This window comes from Stigmatopora nigra, chromosome 6 (assembly GCF_051989575.1).
Source record: "Stigmatopora nigra isolate UIUO_SnigA chromosome 6, RoL_Snig_1.1, whole genome shotgun sequence".
NCBI lineage: Eukaryota > Metazoa > Chordata > Actinopteri > Syngnathiformes > Syngnathidae > Stigmatopora > Stigmatopora nigra.
In genome coordinates, this window is record NC_135513.1 from 8577962 (window position 1) to 8599931 (window position 21970).

The 21970-nt window shown below is 37.8% G+C and overlaps 1 protein-coding gene across 5 annotated transcripts in view; it reads right to left on the bottom strand.

Annotated features, from left to right (window-relative positions):
• Nucleotides 1-21970, bottom strand: part of ccdc40 (coiled-coil domain 40 molecular ruler complex subunit) — a 48361-nt gene that overhangs the window by 8254 nt on the left and 18137 nt on the right. Inside the window, exons 3-7 of one of the 5 annotated variants that reach the window (XM_077719514.1) lie at nucleotides 7809-7980; nucleotides 7649-7737; nucleotides 6748-6884; nucleotides 4439-4545; nucleotides 1151-1284 (exon numbers count right to left, since the gene is read on the bottom strand). In XM_077719514.1, the coding sequence (XP_077575640.1) occupies nucleotides 1151-1279 (129 nt within the window). In that variant the 5' untranslated portion in view covers nucleotides 1280-1284; nucleotides 4439-4545; nucleotides 6748-6884; nucleotides 7649-7737; nucleotides 7809-7980. The other 4 variants (XM_077719513.1, XM_077719516.1, XM_077719517.1 and 1 more) reach the window with 4 other exon arrangements.

Consider the following 21970-nt stretch of genomic DNA (forward strand, 5'->3'; position numbering starts at 1 on the left):
TGTTTTTTTCATAGTGTCATAGCATGGCTTTTTTTCTCTCTCTCTCACCACAACAACCTGTTATATATTTTATTTTAGAAGATAGTTATCTGAAAATACTGTTGTGTTAACAGATGCTTATTCGTACCATTTTCCACATTTTTTATTGTTACTTTGACGTAGGTTTGTTCTTGGTTTCTGGTCAAATTAAAAAAAGTAAAAAATTTAAAGTGTGACTTTTTTTCCCTCTTGCATTATATAGCTGGAGTGTCTTATACTGAGCTGCAACGTATCATCTGGAAAATATGGTAAGTAAAGAAATCATGGAGCTCTAGCATGCTGAACTCGTTTTCCCCTTTATCCTGCTGATAAATATCTTAAACGTATAGGTATTTTTATCTGGGTTTTTATGTTGGCGTCGACCCAAATTTTGAGTACTACTTAGAAATTCCATCTCCTGATTTCCCAAAATGCTTGTGGTTTCGGAAGAAAGTTATGTATACGTGCAAAATCGTGTATGATTGAAGAACAGGTTTGAACTACTGTGTGTCAATTTCCCACATATATACCACGACGATTCTCTTGCAAGCAAACCGAAACCATCTCTCCGAAGAAATTTGATCTGCACCAGAGTTCACTGGTTTCTATTTACACCAGCCCAAAAGGTGTGAAGGTTATGGGATTTAGTTTAGAACCAGAAAGGGCAGGTTTGAATACAGCCTTTGTTTGATAGGAAGCCAGTTGAGTTGGTGGAAAATTAGGTGTGAAACAGCATTCTGTGTGATGAAATCTGATGCTGTGTTTTGGATGAGATGCAGCTTGTTAGCGAGACCAACATTTTTTTTTGTTGCAATCGCCTGGGAAGTGACTAGTGTGAAAAGGGTGGAGGCAGTGTGGAGGTTTAGCAGGAAGCACTGAGATATTGCCAAAGATGTGGAGAAATTGGGACTGGTGGTAATTTAACAAATTGTGTGAAAGCAGACAGACAGGAGCTGAACCCTGAGAGAGGTGTGTGGGTGATATCAATAGAAAAAAGGCGGTGAAGAAGAATGCTGCGAGAGATAGTATCAAATGCCACTGTGAGGTCCAGTAAAATGAGAATTGAACGTCAACCCAAATCAGAAGCTACAAGGATGCTGTTAGGGATTTTGAGAAGAGGAAATACACTTACCGGCGCAAGGGGGGATACGTTTGTTTGGCCATTATTTGCAGTCTGATCAATTCCATCCTGCTGCGCCGTTTCTTCCCCTTCCGCCTCACTTCTTTGCACATCATCAGGCTCGTCTTTGGCACTCTCCATTGGAGCTGATACAATTGTACATGGCAAAAAATAAACAAACATGCAAAAAAAAACATAAATAGTAAGGGCAATAGTGCTCCATTCTCATTTAAAAATATCAGAAAATTAACATAAGAACAGAAAATATGTCCGAAAATGAGTGGCTGCAATTCCACAATAAATTGAATTGTTTGCAAAAATATTGATACATTAATTTTGACCTCTTCGGGGTGTTCAACCACCGAAAAACAGGAATCAAAACTCGTGCAAATTCCATTTGTGCCATATGAAATTAATCTGTTACCTTAATTGATTTAAATAAACTGCAATTATTATAGATGTGCAGGGTTAGGAAATCAGGGTATGATCTGGAAATGGGAAATAATCCAGCTGGATGATCTACAGTTTTTTCGGCGTGCACTATCGCCTATTTACATAATTATTATTTACAAAAATGAAGATAATCATGTAAAACAAGCATATTTCGCCGTTTACCCACGTATTCACTGATGTTTCCGTTGCAATGTTTGCATTTCCATAACAAGCCGAGGTGCAAATAGACCAAAAATCGTGCACAATGACATCGTTGATGAGACATCATAATGGATGGGAAAGGAAATTCTTTGAACGCCAATCTTTTTGTATTCTTTTGATTATGACTGACGATGATTCACGTGCATTATTTTGCCCGTTAGTACGACATCAATAGTCAACACGAGATTTAAGCACATATTACCCACCTGGTTCGTCGTCACGCGTCGTATTTTTATCAATATGAGTTCCATTGATTGTTTACCACTGAAGTAAATAATTTTTCTTTAAAAAGATGATGTTGATGTTTGCATGCCAAACATTTTTGTTGTCTCCAACGTAAACGCGTTCAATCTCGCGCACGCAAAGGCGAGTATTCAATTAGCAATTGGAACGTTGTCCATTGGCATAACATTTTCAAATTAAAATTGAGCATAATGAAGTGTTTGATTAAAAATGTATCGATTAAAAATGTGAGATGACATGCACGTTGAGTACATTTCCTGAATCCAAGCTGATGTTCATTAGGATCTCCTCTCAATATCCAATGACAATGTCTCTTCAGAATTGAATAAAAAAATAGGTATGTTTCGAAGCAAAAAAATATATAAAATATATATTAAAAAATAATGTTTACACCCGGGAAGCATATTGGCCATATTCAGACAGTTGGCATTCTTTTACCTGATATATCATGCATGATAAGTGATGGACTTTTGACTTGCATGTCATGATGTTCAAGTGCCACATCGGGGCAGTAGAGGGACGCAAGTATGTGGTTGGGAGTGGTTGTCAACAACAACAAGGTTTCCATTGGTAATGCAGACAGCCATAGCCTGTGTTTTATCTTTCTCTCAACATGTGCAATAGAAAAATAAACTGCATTGCTCCCCACACCTCCATTGTTGCCCATTTTCTGCAAGATTGTTCCTTAATGAGGCCTATGTTGAATCACTGACTCCCTCTCCGCCCCTGCAACTCTTGTGAGGATAAGAAAAATGAATGAATATTCAAAATTACAATTATACATATTATTTAGTTTTATGAGTACATCAACAGGAAGTCAAGTCTACCCAGTGCACACCAGCAATGAATGGTTTACTAAACTAAAAGCATTTTATCAAATCAGAATTGTCAAACTTTATAACAACGTGAATTATTTATTGGTTAGAAATTCATGATCATTGGTAAGGTATCGACCAATCACTTAAGATTTTAAGTAAGTGGGACACAAAAAAAGCTCCTGGTCTTTCCTAAAGTCCAGGTAAGTAGGTTTTTAGCCACAGTGAGGAAAATGTTTCTCGAAACAGACAAGCTGAACTAATCGAATGTATATTATCGCCCGTGAAAGGTTCTCCATATTTACTCCTGCAGTTGTTTCATATTTTCCGGCTAGTAACTTCTGTTTCTGGGTGAAAAAAAAGATCAAACATAGTCCTTTTTGAGATTCAAAGTAGTGGTACAGCTTTATGTTAATTTATATCATATTAAAGAAAGCAACTAATGCATTGTCTGCTGGAATTTGTTGTGAAACCATATGCTAAAATCGTTGAGCCTTACATTATTTATCGTGTATTGCAATTGTGCTGTTGCTATGACGATATTGTTAGACAGTGATGGCTGTGGTGAAAGATTAGACAGAAAAAGATACACATACACTTTTTGATTTGTTTTTGTGCTTGTTATTGAAAGTTCTAAAAATAGATGGACAAAAATGACCCTTGGACTTGTTAATGCACTTATAATGAAAATCACTCCTGTCTTTCTCTACAGCCTACCACAGATACAGGTGTATTAGTAACATTGTCTGCTCATTCAGTGTTCTTCTAGGTAAAAGTTGTCATAGAAAGCTTTTCCCATCTCTGAATGCGAAAGAACCTTCAATTAGCTGACCTGCTTTCACCCAAGTAGAAGACAATCAATACACAGCAGTAATGATGTCATTTTGTCTCAGTGAAACTGACAAGACCACAGGTCTACTGTGATGACCCATTTAATGGGTTTTGTCTCATTGCAGGTGTGTACATATTATTGTGAGAAAAATCATGTGGGTCAATCACTGCTACATGCAGTATTAACTCATTGGCTGCTACTGACGGGGATAGCCGTCCGATACATGTGGTCACTAATCGTTGCTTTCCAATTTAAAATGGATCAATCATTGGCATTGGCATTGGGAATTAGGTAGAGAATTTAACAGAACAGGAAACTAAATGGAGTAGTGATTATACAGTAGTTCTCTTCCTACAATGTATATTTAAAAAGTTAACTTTATGAACATAAAAAGGAAGAAATATCTGTCATAAAACAAGATGAAGGGAATTTTGGTAGTGGTTTATTTGGTTGTGATTTCAGATTGCAAGATAATGTTTATATGCACAATATTGTGGATTAGTGAAGTTGGGATGCACTTTAAATGAAAAAATATCAGATTACACTTTTGACCCAGTGGCGTTTTCATTCAGTAATTCTAAAAAATAAAAAAATAAAATGCAAGAAGTCATGCAGTGCCATAATTCATTAATGCATCTTTTTTTGAATGCAACTTCTCATCAGGTTGGACAATCTTCAGCTACACATACATGAAGTTTTGTGCATGTGCAAGTGTGTGGCTAAAACAAAAGGCGAAGGAGCAGAAATAGTACTCACACAATCACAGGCACACATTTCTTGAGCCTGTCTTGATGTTCTTCCTCCCATGAGCCTCCACTGACCCTTTCCTCTCTGCAGAAAGCAGGTAAAGGAAGCCAAGCAGCCTGAAGCGAATGTCAGAGAGAATTATTCACCAGCAGACAATTTGATTTCTTTGTCTCAGAAGCCTTCTTCTGCCCAATACAGACAGGTGGTGGTCAAGCAGGCCTGGACAGAACTTGCAGATAAAATCTTTATGTATGACGTAGGAAAATCTAATCCTGATTAGATAGTTATAGTTCAATAGTTCGGATTTGTACAACAACTTCAATGACTTAAAAAGGAAGAAAAACTGGTATATAGAATTAACGTTTATATCGTCTCTCTAGACTGCCCGGTGAAAGAGTGGTTTGCACGTCGGCCTCAGTTCTAGGATTGAGGGTTCGATCCCAGGTTTGGTCCTAACTGTGTGGAGTTTACATGTTTACAATTATCCCTTTTTTGAGCACTGTATCTACATATATAAAAAAATTATATGAGAAAAACAGCAAGTAGTTAAGTCAAACCAGAAAAGAAATTCTGAAAACAAGACACAGAAGAAGAAAATAGGTTAGGTCATCCACTCCATCCACTTTATCCACCCACTCTCTTCAGTCCAAATGGGCAGATTGATGGCTCTTATAATGGACCACACTCGCAGTGGGCAGCACAAACTGTCCACAGTAACTCAGTGGTTTTTCCCAGCAGATTTTCTGCTTCTTTGAGCATGCACAGTTGCCAATGCAGTGTATTTGTGCACCTTTTTTTTAAAGGCTAATACTATATGAGGAAGAATAGTCTTAAACAGTTCAGAAATCTCCCTACAGTAGAAGTCAAAATTGTAGAATGACTAAAATATTGTCTCACTGTAGAAAATAAAGATTTGCATGCATTTCAATTTAATCTTCATTTTGACCGTGATCTTATTTGTTTATATATTTATTTATTTATTGACTTATTTACTACTACCTATTTATTTATATCTAAAAAGTCTTTTTCTGTGTCTGTATTGTCACCCTATTGCTACTGTGACAATGAAATTTCTCAAATGCGGGATGAATAATGTGACCTAATCTAATTTATCTGATATTTAAAAGTTCTTTTCAACAATTTTATCCATTTGTAACCCGATTGTTGTTTAAAAATACCATAATAAAATAGAAGATTTTCTACTGCATGGTGGAAAATGTGGTGTTAAGACAATATACTGCATATGACAGTGAGTGCCATCTGGCTTTGATAGAAAGCTTAAACAAGCTGAGAAAAATTTCACCCTTCATCATATGTGCAGACATAAAAGATGGACTTTTTCTTTTTTTGTCATGGTACTTGCTATGACATATCAAGTAAAAGAATGCAAACTGCCAGAATATGGCCAATATGCATACCAGGTGTAAAATTCTTTATTTTATTCTTTGTATTGAGACACTATTCAATGTTTGTTTGTTTGTTTGTTTTCTTTAAAAAAAAGTTTGATGTTCTGTGCATGCGTGGATATTCTTTGGGTACTCAGGTTCCTGCCACATCCCCAAAACAAGTATGGTAGGCTGATTAATCACTAAATAATTGTCCCTAGGTTTGAGTGTGTGCATGCATGGTTGTGTGTCTCATTTTGCCCTGCGATTGGCTGGCAACCAATTGAGGGTTTCATCTCCCTTGTGCCCATATTTAGCTGGGATAGGCTCCAGCACCCCCATGACCGTTGTCATGATAAGTGGCTCGGAAAATGAATGAATGACTGAATGGCCTGAGTTGAGGTATTGTCATTTGAAGGTGCAATATAGTTCATTTTAACATGGAACACAATTTGAACGGTAACATGAGAACTGATGGTAATGCTAGCCCGAGAAAAACTAGGATATCAGAGAATGAATTTCATCTAGAAGGACATCGAACAGTGGATGTTATGATATTCATTCATCTGTGCAATTTCTGGCTATGAATGCCCCCTGTTGAAGTGCCCTTGGGCACTGCTACCAAGTGAGAAACAAATACACACAGCCCGCTGGGCTACACTTTCTCTGACACTTGACAAGGAAAGACACAAAATCTGTTCACAAAGCAACAATGCATCGGTTACATTATGACTTCAGCACCTTTTTATAGTCACTAGTGCTGGTTATCTTTCCCTTTCATTTCTCTCTGTTTTTCGTCAGCTCTTTCAAGGAGGGAGACAAAGTTTTGAAGAGAAAATATATCTGCTATGAAAAAAATCCCCACAAAAATGAGTCAAGTTGTTGGTCTCCTAAGCCCAGAGGGTTTACCATGCAATATACTGCCTTGTTTACCTGCTTTCCCAGATGTAGGTTGCCTGATGGTAGAAAACAGATACAGCCTAGAGGAGGTCTGTGGCTCCGGTTGTGGACTGACGCCATGCTGGGCCTACTTATTATCTCCAGATGACATCAGCCTGAGCAGCAGATGCCTTTTTAGCCACGGGGACGGTGAGAAAGAGAGGGAGGGTTGATGAGAGATAACATGATTTTGCTATTTTATATAATCTACATTCATTGACCTGCCTCATTTTATAAGAAGGGCAGGTTTAAGGTGCATTCATATGTGGTTAAATGTGTACAATGGTGATATTATTATTCCCCCTGTTGCCATCATATTCCCCCCAAAAATTGACAGTTTTGTTTCTTTTTGTCAGGGATACAAAGCTTAAAAATAACCTTGACAAACTTTGTAAAATATAAAACAAATCCAGCATATGTTGGTGCACACTGTCTGTATATTTTACTACTTCTTACTACTCTCACAAGCATTTGACATACTATTTGGTAGCCCGGCCTCATTATTGCAGTCATGAATTGGAAGAGCAGCAATAATCCTGTAGTTTTATTCACAATGTCAGAGGCAAAATGAGTGGAGCAGAGGAAAATGTGATTTTCCAAAAATTATTTTGTCTTGCTTTTTGCTCCTTGTCTATTTTATGCAGTGTATGAAATATTAACGGCACTGAATGATACAAACTCCCTACACAGATCCGAGAGATTTAAAGATCTATTTTAATTATTTATGTCTTTATTTCTGTATCCATGGAAATGTTTCTTTCAAAAAGAATGGTTTTGTGTGATATCACTGAAGTTCCAACTCAACTTTCTAATCAGTCTATTCCTATTCACATGATCTCCCCATTAAAAAAAAAGTTTACCATGAAGATAAATACATTTCTACATGTATATTTACCTAGAGGGCAGCCCAGTGAAATAGTGGTTCGTGAGCCAGCCTCACATTTCTGAGGTCGAGGATTCAATCCCCGGTGGGTTCTGACCTTCCTGTTTGGAGACAGGGATGTTAAGTCCTGGCTTGGTTGGGTATTCTCCAGGGTACTCCGGTTCCCTCTCACATCTGAAAGACATGCTTGGTAGGCTGGTTGAACACTCTAAATTGCCCCAAGCTATGGATGTGAGCGTGAATTGTGGTTGTCCGTCTCCTTGGGTCCTGCGATCGGCTGGGCACCGATTCAGGGTGTCTTCCTTCTCTGGCAGCTAGGATAGGCTCCAGCACCCCGCACGGCCCTAATGAGGATAAAGTGGTTCAGAAAATGAGATGAGATGAAACATACAAAATAAAATTGTTCATATAATTTGGGGATTAACTTGAGTTCTTTTAAATAATTGATTTTAAAGCTTAATACATTTCAAATATGAGACCATCACTGCGTCATAAATAAGCGAATTATAGGGAAAAACGAATCAGATTACTTTATTCATAGTCCCAGATACTCACATTTTCAACATGGACTGATTATTGTATATACATTTATTAATAATGATTAACACATCCTTCAGCAAGATAGATAGGAACACATTTTTGTGTCATTCCCACCAAATGTTTTCAGAATTGCACACAGGGTGTAATAATGTCATTGTAATTCAAAAGTACTCAAACAATCTAGGGTTGAATATGGCCATAAATTAATTCTTTATAAGTTTTCATTTTCACCAATTATCACTGAGTCATGAGTTTCCTTTATTTTGGTAGGTTACAACGAAGGGTTGATGCTTTGTTGGCACATAGGAAGAATACCTTTCAGCACTTTTATTTTCCTTTTTCAGTAGCATTTAAACATGGCCTTGTCTGAGCAGGCAGAGTGGAGGCAACCCTTTTAATGGGTATTGACAACCGGTTATAGCTGAATTTTCCAGCACACTTAAAAGCCCATGTTCAACTGATTAGCTAATTAAAACCTCCAGCTAAAGCCATCGACCTATAGGATGGACGCTTCTCTCTTTTTTCACCTTCTATTTCTCACAAGCACAGACACAGAAGGACAAATCAAGTGTTCAATTTGAAAGTAACAGCAAAGATTAAAACCCACACACTAAAAGATCGATATAAAAGAGGTCTTGGCTATGATTTGGGTTATCAAACTCATTTGAACTCTGGAATCCCATTTATCCCAATTTTACAATTCCAGCAACAATTCAAAATTTTATCGCTGCAAACATTGATAAGTCTGCTCTAGAAAAGATTCATAGTCGTGTTGTACTTGTCTTAAGAGAAAAAAAACGAACACAAATATTAAAGACAGTAAATAAGTGAACAAATGTGCAATTAGTTGGAGATAACACAACCAGATGAGGCTTGCTCAGGTTTACGGTTATTTCACTCATGCACTTATGCAACAAGGACACAATGTGCACAGAAAATAGGCCATGTTAGTTGCATAATCACACACATAATGAGTCTTATCTAACTCTATTTCAACATGGCGGTCATTTTTAAATGCATCTAATGTTACGTGTACTTCATTTGTGTAAGAATATTTATCAATCCTTTGTTTTGGAAGCCCAAGTGAACTCGATTCCATGGGAGATAGAGTGTTTTTTCTTCTTTTTTTTTTTTTTGCAAACTTGTATTTTGTCCTCTGTATTCATTAGCCTGCTGCTCATCTCTCTTGGGATGGAGGATTAGGCCGAGAGGGGAAATGAATGCTTTCTGGGTAGTCGGCCTTCTCTGTGCTAACAGCAGGAGGTCTATTGTCTGGTTTGATAAGCGCGCGGGACACGGGACATTTGATCTGGCAGAACTGACGCACATGAAACAGTTTGTTAGCACAGGGCTGGAGAAGAACCACAATCGTGTTGGCAAGAAGTACGGATGTTTCCATATGAGGGCCACCGTATGAAGGAGAGTTTTGTGAGATTTTACAATCTGCGAGACAAGGCAGCTCTGTTCTGATCCAATGAGGGGTACAGGGTCGGTTAAATTTTCATGCAATCAAACGTAAATGAAAAGGCATTTCCATATCACACAAGAACAATCTTACTTCATTATTCATCATCCCTGGCTAATGCAATATCCCTTCTTTTTTTCACCATTCAGTTTTGCCGCACCGGAGCGCACTGTTCCCCTTTTTTTCCACAGAAACCCATCAAGGGTATTTAAATCGCTAATAATGACTTCCCTGTCCCCATTGAGAGAAGATGAGACTGAGAGGGAAATTAAGGGAGGGCGGAAAAGACTTTTAAAAGAGCTCAAGCTTTGCTGTGGCACAAATCCTCTCAGCCTAACAAAACCAAATCAGTCTACAGCCCGCAGCAATCCACAGACCAATCTATGTTCACACGCACTGGAAGATGATCCTGTAAATCTATGGTCTCAAGGGGCTTTTTGAGTGCTTCTCCAGAGGCGGGGGGCTGGATGGACGGGACAGCACGGTTCAAGGATTGAAGAAAAGGCGTTAATGTCCCCCAATTGCAGCTAAAATGTTACATTAGGACATGTTAGCTCCAACGTGGGCGTAGTGTTCCATCGCACTAAATTGGGACAAGCCATTAAGTCAATAAGGAAGAGATTACCTGAGAAATAGAGGCTAGCTGTCTGCTCGATCAGACTTGAACACTCCCACCCCCGTGGCAAAATTAGACTCAGGGCCACAGGAATTAGGCATTAGTGTACATACTGCCACTTTGACCTCCACTAGCTGGTTTGAGAAGAAAATACGTGTGTTTAACGTTTGTGATGTGCTATATGAATTCATGTTATTAATAATCGGGTACTGTTGAGACACTGAGGCATATATTATTTTTATAATTTTTTTTTAAAATGTGACAATATGTCTATCTAAAGATAATTTCCCCCCTGCCTGAGACTATCAGGATTTGTGTTAAAATTGTATGAAAAAGAGTGTTATCTACTTGTTATACAACTATAGTCTTATATTGATTACCTCAGCAGAGCCAGGAACATTGTCAGGGACCCATACCACCCTGGTCACAACCTGTTCCAGCTGCTGCCCTCTGGCATACGCTACAGGTCTCACAAAGTACGGGCAAATAGACTTGTTGTCAACAACTAAAATAAGTAGGGAAGCACACGAACAACAACAACAAACAAACAAACACAAATTATCAATGAATGAGTCATAAATAGGTATTCAACATGAATAAGTGGTCAAATAAGTAGGTAGTGATAGAGGAATGAAACAAATACATTGGTAATGTTACAGTACTTGATGTGATTCTAGTTCTGACTTAGCTACAGTAGAAACTCTTGTCTGGTTTCATGCAAAGAGTGAGCTGGATGAAGAAAGGAGTGGGTAGGCAAGGACTGCAGTATGTCAGGTTTCATTCGTTCTACTCTAGGTGACAAATCCTGCTCTGACACCAATGCTACACCTTCATCTCCAAACGATGTCTTTTGCTTACATGTAAACACTCTGCCTCTCATCGTTGGTTTACTTGAATCACCCTTCAGGCTGCCATTTTGCAGCATATGGCACTCACACACAAGTATATGTGTCTGCTCGCACTTCCTCAAAAGCACTTCAAGTCCATTATTGTGTCCTTCCTCTGTGTCACTCTCTCTTACTACACTCAGGTAGCCCATTATAACAGAGAAAACTGAAGGTTATTTGGTGTTTAATTATTGTGATACTTGAGTTAATACACTAGGGCAGGATCTATTCTAGAGTATAAGTTAGCCCAGTCTATTTTTAGAAATGAGGAAACGTGTACCGGCCACACTTACGTATATTATAAAGTATGTACTACATGTGATCAACAGTTCTCCCTGGCTAATCATGGTTGGTGGCAACTCCCTCTGAATTTCTGTAATTATACCTCTCACATAGCATGTCAGACATCAGAACTGATCCTTCAGTGCCTCGCTAAACGAGTTTGAAGATCAGACCAAGGGGGAACCGAGCTTCAGCAATTTCTGTCTGTCAACTAGTCCCTGTTGAATCTCCGTTTCAATGTTTGACATGATGAGCTTCTATGGCAGCTTGTTTAAACCTGCACATCAGCATGCGCAAAACTGTAAAACGAACATATACAGAAGGAGTTTCATTGGAACAAGGTAGCTCATTTTCCTGCTTTAAATTCTGGAACATACGAAAAACTTCAATATTGTTTGGAATAAAATTCATTCTACTTAGGTGTAATAAAAGCTTTGGTGCTGCCAAAGGAAAGGAATTTCTCATTCGTAATCAATAAAGAATTGGTCTGATTACCTGTCCTTGCATTTATTCGCCTGATTTGCATTAAATTGTTACATCTCTGTCTCTCATTGTAATGATCTGCACTATTGCACAATTTTATAAATCTCTGCCTGTTTATTTTGTTCATTACTGCAACCTTTTTTTGCCGTTTGACACTCCGCTTGGATTCTACCAAATATAACACAGTTACAAAAAATATATATAACACTCATACAGACACCTTGTATCCAGCGTCTCCTGATATCTGAAATGATTAAAAAATGTGCCTTATTTTGACAGGAAAATAAAATCTTTTGAATTGCAATTGGCTGACCACCTATTCAAGGATAGGCTCCAATAACCCCTTGTCCCTTTTGAGGATAAGTGGTACATAAAATGAATTTAAAATATGTAAAAATCATGAATTAACTGCTTGCGATCGGCTGGCCACCGATTCAAGGTGTCCCCCGCCTCTGGTCTGGAGTCAGTTGGGATAAGCTCCAGTACCCCCCAAGACCCTAATGAGGATAAAGCAGTTCAGAAAATGAGATGAGAGAGAGAGAGATCTCACTGCTGTGTAACATAATAGCTTGAGCTTGGAATGGATTAGCTCAACTGACATTACTTTATGGGCAAAGACCATTTTGTCTCTTACTGTAATTGTCTCTCTGGATTTGCTAGAAAGAATCCTTCATGTACACTGTTTGTTTATCTTCAAGACAGTCTCAGTGAATGCAGGTCATCTATGAGTTAACTGGAGCCATCACGACGTGTGTGTATGTGTATGCTTGCTGTTTGTTGGTTAGGATCTGCTCCTGCGGTGTGATCGTGGTGACCGCTGTGATATTGCTCTTTAATTATCAATTAAGGCAGCCCCCCCGTCATCCTAAACGGAGTGGGGGCGTGAAGGCGTATGCGAAGGTGATAATGAATACAGAACTGCCATTGGAATGGTAACCTGACTCATCCTCTGTATTCAGTGGGAAGGAGGAGAAAAGCTGGCTGGTGCGTTAATGAAACAGGCTGTGGCTCAGACAAAAGAAAAGCCCCCGCCCTTTCATGCACATCTCAATCTTGTTTTGATCATTTTCACAGTATCTTTTTGTTTGTGTTTTTGCGCTCATTTTGAATCATTTTTGCCTGAACACACACAAAGGCACCCCGACCTCAATAGACAGAATGTTCACAAGACCATTTTATAACACCTTCCCAGTTTCCCTTGACTGAGGGGTCTTTTTTAGCTTTATACCCATCCAGTTGAGATCTGTACTTCAATAGTATCTTTTCTAGTATTTAGCAAAGAGAGTTGTATTTATTAATTTATAAATATTATATATATATATAAATATATATATATATATATATATATATATAAATATATATATATATATATATATATATATATATATATATATATATATATATATATATATATATATATATATATATATATATATATATATATATATATATATATATATATATATATATATATATATATATATATATATATATATATATATATATATATATATATATATATATATATATATATATATATATATATATATATATATATATATATATATATATATATATATATATATATATATATATATATATATATATATATATATATATATATATATATATAATATTGAATACAGAACTGCCATATTATATACATAAAACTCAATGGGGCACCCTTGGCAAGTAGTTCAACATGCTCCTCCTGTCAACAGTTAAAAATGGAAGGGATGATGAATGCATGGATGGTTAGATAGAGGAATGGAGAAGAGAGATAGATGGATGAATGAATAGATATAATATACAATTTTCTTCTGCAATAATTGAAGAGAAAAAGGTGTGATTGAATATTCTTTCATCCAAATAGCTGATACACCTGCCAAGACTCAATGAATCTCATCCCCACTTAGGCGCAACCTTCAATCATAGACCCTTTGCTTTAGAAGAGAGAAGATTGCGAGCTCCCAAGGTTCAATGTGATCCAAAATCTTGAATCAAAGCCATAGAGGTGCTGCAAAAGGCATGAAGGCATGGGTTTGTGCCATGTAGCTTCCCATAAAAATCACAGATGTGTACAAAGCGGCCTGCTAAGGTGGTGTGCTGTTCCTCTGGATGGCACTCAAAGTAATTTCTTCATCTGTTCATCTTGGACACCCGCTGTTTGACTGTGCTGCCAATTGCGGCTTCAGCTATCAAACTTTCAAACAAGTATTTGAAACTAGAACCCATGAAAACTAACCCTAAAAGTTCAACAAATGATTAGATAAGAGTCAGTCCACAATATATAACAAGCAAAAAAATCTAACATGTTCAACACAATTAGACAAAACAACCTCGACTGTTCGATGCAATTGTAGATTAAAAAAGTATTCTTCGATGTACTTCCTTTTCTTGGGCTTGCGACTACAATCAGTGCTCAAGTTACCGTCCATATTGTATTCCTTTTTAGAAATAACTATTATATTGGATCTTCAAATGAGAATGCTTCATTTCAGGTCAATTGATTGCTAAAATGCTCTTCTTGTTGTTACAGCATACGTGCTTTTTTTGTTTGCTTTTGTTTTGAAACAATATCTCAAAATATTCATGTTTGCTATGCGAATCACTATTTACTTAGATCTAAGTTAAATCTTTAGCTATACAGAAAACCTGGTTGACATAAAAGATCTACAACTGGAAAGGTTGAGTTGATTTCATCATGCTTTTCACTGCCCAAACAGTCATATGCCAATTTTGTGTCTGGATTCTCTCATGCGAAAAGCACAATTTAACGCACCACCCTGTAACACACACAACCAGTAAATCACAGCCTTCCCATTGAGTACATAAAGCAGCGTTCCAAGACATTATATCAACAGCACTCACATGTAAATTAGATGATTTTTTTATGGCTGACATGTACCATTGCAGCAGCAAAGCACAAGAAAAATAGCACATTCAGTGAGAGCTGCCCTTTTGCCCCCTATTTGTTTGATAGACTGCGTATTATATCAGAGAAGTAACAAAAGGCAAATGCTCATCTAAGTTATACAAAAATATTTTTTTACGAGGAAAAGAACAAAGAAAGCTTGACAAAATCATTTTCCACAACTGTTTACAAGTTGGAATTTCTAGAGGGAACATGACTGAGAGTCAAATGCCTCGTTACGTGCATTGTCAACCTGACCGGCTACATTGCTGAGTGCAGACAAGCTGCCACACCTGTCATAAATCCACTGCGGTGATACAATATGGAGAAAGATGGAAAGGTAGGTAAAACCTGACACACTGTATGGAAGAGAGTGAAGATAGCTTTGCTGTTTTAACCGGAGTATTACACGAGTGTTTTACATACTTTTCTAAAGACACACATTAAAGAAAATATGTTTCCCATTTTTTAGATTAAAATAAAACCGTTATCAGCATTATATCAAGCAAAATGATTCCGTTTGATTCAATGCAACTGCAGAATTGTTAAAATAAGAATTAAAAAAAAAGAAAATATATATATATTTTTTTAAATCTATCTAACATCGAGTGTTATAATATGCTAGGTGAGGGGGATCTAAGATCATTAAATTGTATAACTGAGATTACACAACACACCACACCACACCGCACCTGTATACAGATGCTTGGAAAATTGAAAGAGACAAAAGAAATAAGGGAACAAAAGAATAATGGCAGTATCAATAAAGAAAGAAGGGCAACCTTCAATTTTAATTGGGACTTTTCACAAAAAAATCAACACAAGGGGGCTGATTGGATATCATTTTGTCTCACTTATGTATATACAGTATTCATTCACGTACTACTAACACACGTGCCCAACCATGCATTTGGAGTAATCCATACAGATCACAGATCAATTTTCTGAGGCTAATGGGGGTGGTGCGCTACACCACACACACGACAGCTAAAACTCGCCCATTTTTAGCCGGAATTGTGGAGCCTCGTCTGCAAGCCATACAAAAGAAAGCATTTTTGAGTACTACTGTTGCTTTTATTCAGAGTGCTCTTGATTTTGTAAGAAAAGAACCTTAAACAGTACTACTTCCAAGAATACAATGAGCTTTTTAACCTTTAGTGAAACTAGTCAAAAAGTAAAAAAAAAAAAAGAGTAAGGAGGAAGAATGCGACAAGTTAATGATTTGTTGTTGTGAATTGGGGTCTTTAGTAATTTCAGGGAGAGTGGTCAATGTCCCTCTATTCAAAAGTTATCATTAACTTAACTTTTTCAATGTCAGTTCAGCTAACTGAGTATGTGTTGTGGTAGTTAATAAAAGCGGTAACCTGATATTGGAAAAACTTATTGACAAAATAAATAAACAAAACTTCCAGAGTGGGATACACTGGGGCCACATTTAATATTTGAATTTACGTCTTTGGTCTTCTATTTCATTATAATTTGAAGTTATATTTAAGAAGAAAACAAACTAATTACATTTTATTTAAAAGTTTTTTTACTAGTAGTTTTATTATCATTGTAAATTTGTTCCTTACTTATTTTACATTACATTTCTTTGAAAATATTTATATACTTTTTATTGTCTATTGCAAAAAACATCCAAGCTAATAAAACAATTGGACGTCAAATTGGCCCATTTGAAACCACTGTCTTATGTGAATGTAAAAACAACTTTTAAAGGGCAAAGAAAAATCATAATTCTTTTATGAAAGCATTTATAGGGTCGATCAACCTCACTTGACTCACAAATACCATAGAATTATGAATTGAGCTAAGACATTTAGAGATTTACTGAACATACATTTTAACTGCATATTCAGTTTATTCAGGCACATTTGATGGATACGAGCAAGCACCACAGAAACTCCGAATTTGCAGCTTGGTTTTAAGGACGAGAACATATCGCTATGATCGACCAGGCAGAGAATGTTGTCATTCAACCAACCACACAGAGAATGGCGTCGTTTGTGTTCAGGTTGAAACCACATAGATCCCCATCCCATGTCGACAGGCAGACAGATTGACCAGTCAGGGTGAGGGGAGGTGCGGGGGTGGCAGCAGTGTGTAAAGAGCTGCTCATGTTGTCATCTCGCCAGCCTCCAGCAGATGTGCAGAGGGAGGAAGGGCCCTCCCTCCTCATCCTCATCTGTCTGCATCGCTACTGTCTTCATCCCCCCATCTCTCTGTCCGTCTCTTTTACTCTACAGATTGATTAGCTGTTCACATGTCCTCTGCCAATCACCTCCTCATGCATCATGGCATCAATTCCTTTTTATCCACGCCTCCTCTGGCTCCCCTCCTCCACCTCCTCTCACACGGGCTGACAAAAATAGCCCCTCCTCCCTCCTCTTTATCTTAGAAAATAGATGCTCAAGCTTGCCAAAGTGCCCGCGGAGAGCCTGGACAGGGCTTTCACTAAGCTCACTGCACAGTAATAGGCAGACAGGAGGAGAAAAATACAGTTCAATTTAGTCTATGTGTCCTGTTTCAGGAAATTGCTTTTTAAATGGCAGCAGGTCTTTTTGCACCCAGGTTAAAGAGTAAGAAACCTTCACCTACACACTTGGTTATTTGGGAACAGTCAGTTGTGACCATGTGTTTATTTATTCATTTGTATTTTTTTTTAATCCTAACAAGGTTCACAGGGGTGCTGGAGTCTATCTCAGCCGACTACGGGCATTTGGCAGGGAACACCGTGACAATTTTGCCAGGCACAAAGAAACAAACAACTATTTATGCTCACAAACATAACTAAGGAAAAATTTGAGTGTTCAACCTGTCTACTTTGCATGTTTTTGGGGATGTGGGAGGAAACCGGAGTACCGGGAAGAAACCCACGCAAGCCCGGTGAGAACATTTAAACTCCATACAATGAGTTCCAATCTGGTTGTACTGGAGTCACATTTTTGGTAGGGCATTTATTATTTCATAAGAAACTAAAAACAAATGTTAAAGTAACAATAGTACAAGAAAAAAACTATGCAGAACATGCCAACTTCACACAGGACTCTATCAGGGATTGAAACCTCGAACCAAGAATTTTGAAGCGGTATTTGTATAGTATGTATAAGGCTTCTTTGTTTCATTTGTTGTTTTAAGATATAAAGAGACATCTTTAGATAGCAGAAAAGAGCAAATCTCACATTTCTCACAGAACACAAACACTTTTATGAGCATCTACAGTATTTGGGCCTAAAGTCATACAGCAACACAAGATTATTGTCATTTCATGGAGTCTTTGTGTGCATATTTTCCATCTTAATTTTTGTTCCGGAATTTGTAACGGGATGCCTCCAAGGCATTGAGACAGAAAGCACGAGCGATAAACAAAGGAAATCTAATTAGCATGCAAGCTATTTGTTGGGCAAAGCTTTTTACCCTTGCTGTTTGTCTGTAAGGATGGTGAATCAAGTCGTAATACCCCTAATGTCAGTTATTTGTAACGCTTTCTTTGTTGGCAATGAATCGCCGGTCCAGGGAACTTTGCCAGCCAAGCTATCATTACACTATCCATCATTGGCAAACGTGCCAAAAAGCACACATGATTCCTGGTGCAGGCCTGACACTGGGCCCGATGTGCGTGTGAATATGAGAGCATGAGTACACTTTTGTGTCCTTCTGAAAGCGACAGTGGGCTTTCACCATGGCCCTTTGTTTCCACTAAAAGGTACTATTTAGATCATCACTGTAGTTATGCATGATATGATTCAAGATATGATGGCCATAGCTGCAGCTGCACAATTCAGCCAATAAATGTAATAAATTGGAAGTTAGTGGGTTTTTCTGACATTTGAAATTATAACTACATTATACAGTTCCTAATAGTGGACCTCTCCCTAGGGTCCACTATTGGACACAGACTAGTCCTGGTGGCTCCTAGTCACAAAAAAATATATATATATAATTCGTCTTAAGAAAGTTTTCAAATGGAGCGCATTGTAATCTAACTTAATTCGCAATTTTAATCACGTTCCTGCAATATGAGAAAGGTGTGTAGAAATCTGAAATGTTCAGAAAGCTGTTTCAAAACAAAGCAAATAACAAATTGTAAAAAGAGAAATATAATGAAAAATAAAGCAAAGGAAAATGAATTAGAGGCTGAATTGGAACGTTTGCATCTAGATAAAGAGGCATAACTGTAATTTTCCAATATTTTGAACTATTACAGGCATAAGATAGGTCTAGATGGGAGTGTACACTAATTGAAGGGTGCTATCAGTGTGGTTTATTATTTGATCGCCATGTGCAAGTGAATTGGTTCTGAAAATGGTAGGTTTTGAAATTGATGTTCCACACCCACTAATAGGCCACAGCACTGAGAAAAGCTGGTGTGGAAATCGCAACATCTGGTTTTTAACTGCATGCTTATGCATATTTAAATTTATATACACAGGCATCTCCTGTAGTTTTGTATTACAGTATGTGATGAATGAGCTCAGCAGCCATGTTGCTTTTTTATTACTTTTGGATTGGATAAATGAGAGGAACAAAAGAATTAGTCATGTCCCACTCAAATACTCTATATTTTTTGGTTTACCATATGAATAACAATTTTTCAAGCATCGGACAATATCGGATTTCACGATTTGAATCAGATTATTGTGCTTTTTGGCTGCTGTATATCAAACCAATGGGCAAATATTTCTGTCTATGTTTATTTCTCTTTAGAAAAACAGAGACTGTAGCTTTGTAAAGAGAGTATTTTTTGACTTCCATACAAACAGTGTGATTTAATATTTACTGGTTACGTAATGGCGGTCCGGTTTCCTCACACATCCTAAAAACATGTGGGGTAGACAAGTTGGACACTCTAAACTGAACAAAATAATGTTATATGGTTCCTGTCTAATAATATGGGCATTTGATTGGTGTGGGCAAAACATATCTTGAGAAAAATTGGATTCAAAGGCAAAAGGTCAGTACAGGGACATCCCTAAACAGTAGTAGAACTTGAGCTGACAATGAGGGAAATTTTGCAATGTCTGGAAAAGGGAGCATATGTTGGTCTGTGTTTACATAACTGCTATTTACCGTGTCTGCATCAGCTTTACTTACTCCCACTCGCCTAACCCTGATTGTCTGTGCCTTAAATACCAGCAGTCGGGAATTCATTTAATTCACACGGCAGCCAGCAGCAGTATTTCTCATTCCCATGTCAAAAAAACAACTCAATCCAGACAGATGCACCTTTCTGTCAATCCTTGCCCAACTATAGATTAAAAAAAAAACTGTTGAAGCAATATAATATAAAGAACAATGTTACTCGTTTCGACCGAGCTTACGCGCTAGGACAATTTTTCCTAATAGTAATTATTATAGCTGACTCACTCACCGTCAGTGCCAGCGATAAATAATAATCCCTTTTCACCAAGTCATAAATTCCATCAGTGCCTGCAGATGAGTTAAACTAATGAAAATAAGATGCTACAGAAGATGGATTGTGCTACAGTGTTTCCTAAATGGCTAGAGACTGCTCCCATCATTATAGACTATAATATGGTAAGTGACACTTTAGCAAGTGGACTTTTCTTGAGGTACAACCATATTTCAGCCACTTAAAATGCATTTTCAAATCTGACAAAGAATGCATGCACACTAACCATGTGACTTACCACCAACAGAATTCATTATAACTCTGTGACAGAGAACTGGTACTGTAGAGTAATATTTTCCCCAATTTGATCTCAGTATTCTCTCTATTAAGACAAATAGTGAAACCAAATGAAATCTATATTTTGTCACCATAAGAGCTAGAGTGAGTGTGTTGTACACTGCATCAGTGGCCAGTTAATAACAGGGGTCGCAGGGGTGCTGGACCTCATTCCGGCCAACTATGGGCACCAGGCGGAGGACACCCTGATTTGGTGGCCAGCCAATCACATGGCACAAGGAAACGGTCAACCATTCACGCTTACACTTATACCTATTGACAATTTAAGTGTTCAACCAGCCTACCCTGCATGTTTTTGCAATGTGGGCGGAAACTGGAGTACCCTGAGAAAACCTACGCAAGCCCGATGAGAATATTCAAATTCCACACAGTGAGGACCGACATGGTTGCACTGGAGTATAAGTCACATTTTTGACAGGGCTATTTTTTTTTATTTTATCAGAAACTAAGAACAATCATTAAATGTAACAGTTTTTAAGATAATTATAGCCTTAAAAACAACATAACCGGCTATCGGTGGTAGCAGAAGAAAAAAATAAAAACAAATCTATTAAAAGTAACAATTGAGTATTATTCGCATGCCAAGTCAGACAAAGAAAAAATGTGAGTTATGGTCTGGAAAATACACTAATATGAATCTTGAGATACTCAAGCAACTTCACACATCAAGGCATCCAAAAGATACTGCATATCTACTGATTAGAGAAAACTACCCAGTAAATATCAAGCACCAAGTATTTTCTGTGATATTTGTTACACGGCAAGTCCAGGACCAAAACAAGCTTCCTCCCCAAAAAACTGCAGATTTGATAGAGTAAGTCAGATGATCCCAGGTTTCAATTCTGTCTGTTCCCCAAAGGAAATTAACTGTCGGATTCCTTCTGACAGACAGCTGTTCCTCCCGCGGTGGGACTTTTTCATAACCTGCTCATCTCTGCCCCCCCACCCCACCCATCCACACACACACACACACACACACACACACACACACACACACACACACACACACACACACACACGCACGCGTGCGCACACACAAACACACCCTACCCCCAAGAGGATAAATCTGCAATCAACTGGGCTTATAAATAGCATGGCACACTTCACTGCTGCTCAGCCCCCCCTTTACCCTTTTCAAAAGCTACCGATACGCTTCCCAATCTACATTCAAAGTGTCCAATACCCTTCTTTTACACTTCCGTTTTCCACCGCTGACGTTCTAACATTTCAGTAAACACATTAACATCTTCTAATTAAAGTAATTTGTCCTTCACGTAGCTATGCATTTGTCCTAATAGCTTTCAGGCAATTAGGCTCCGGGAGCAGCCGCCAGATTAGCCATTCCGTCTTGCTTACTCTGCTTGGAGGGCCGCGAACCCCTCAGTGAGTTCCTGCTACTTATTGGAAGTCTGGCCTAATCGCCTCATTACTAGGTAA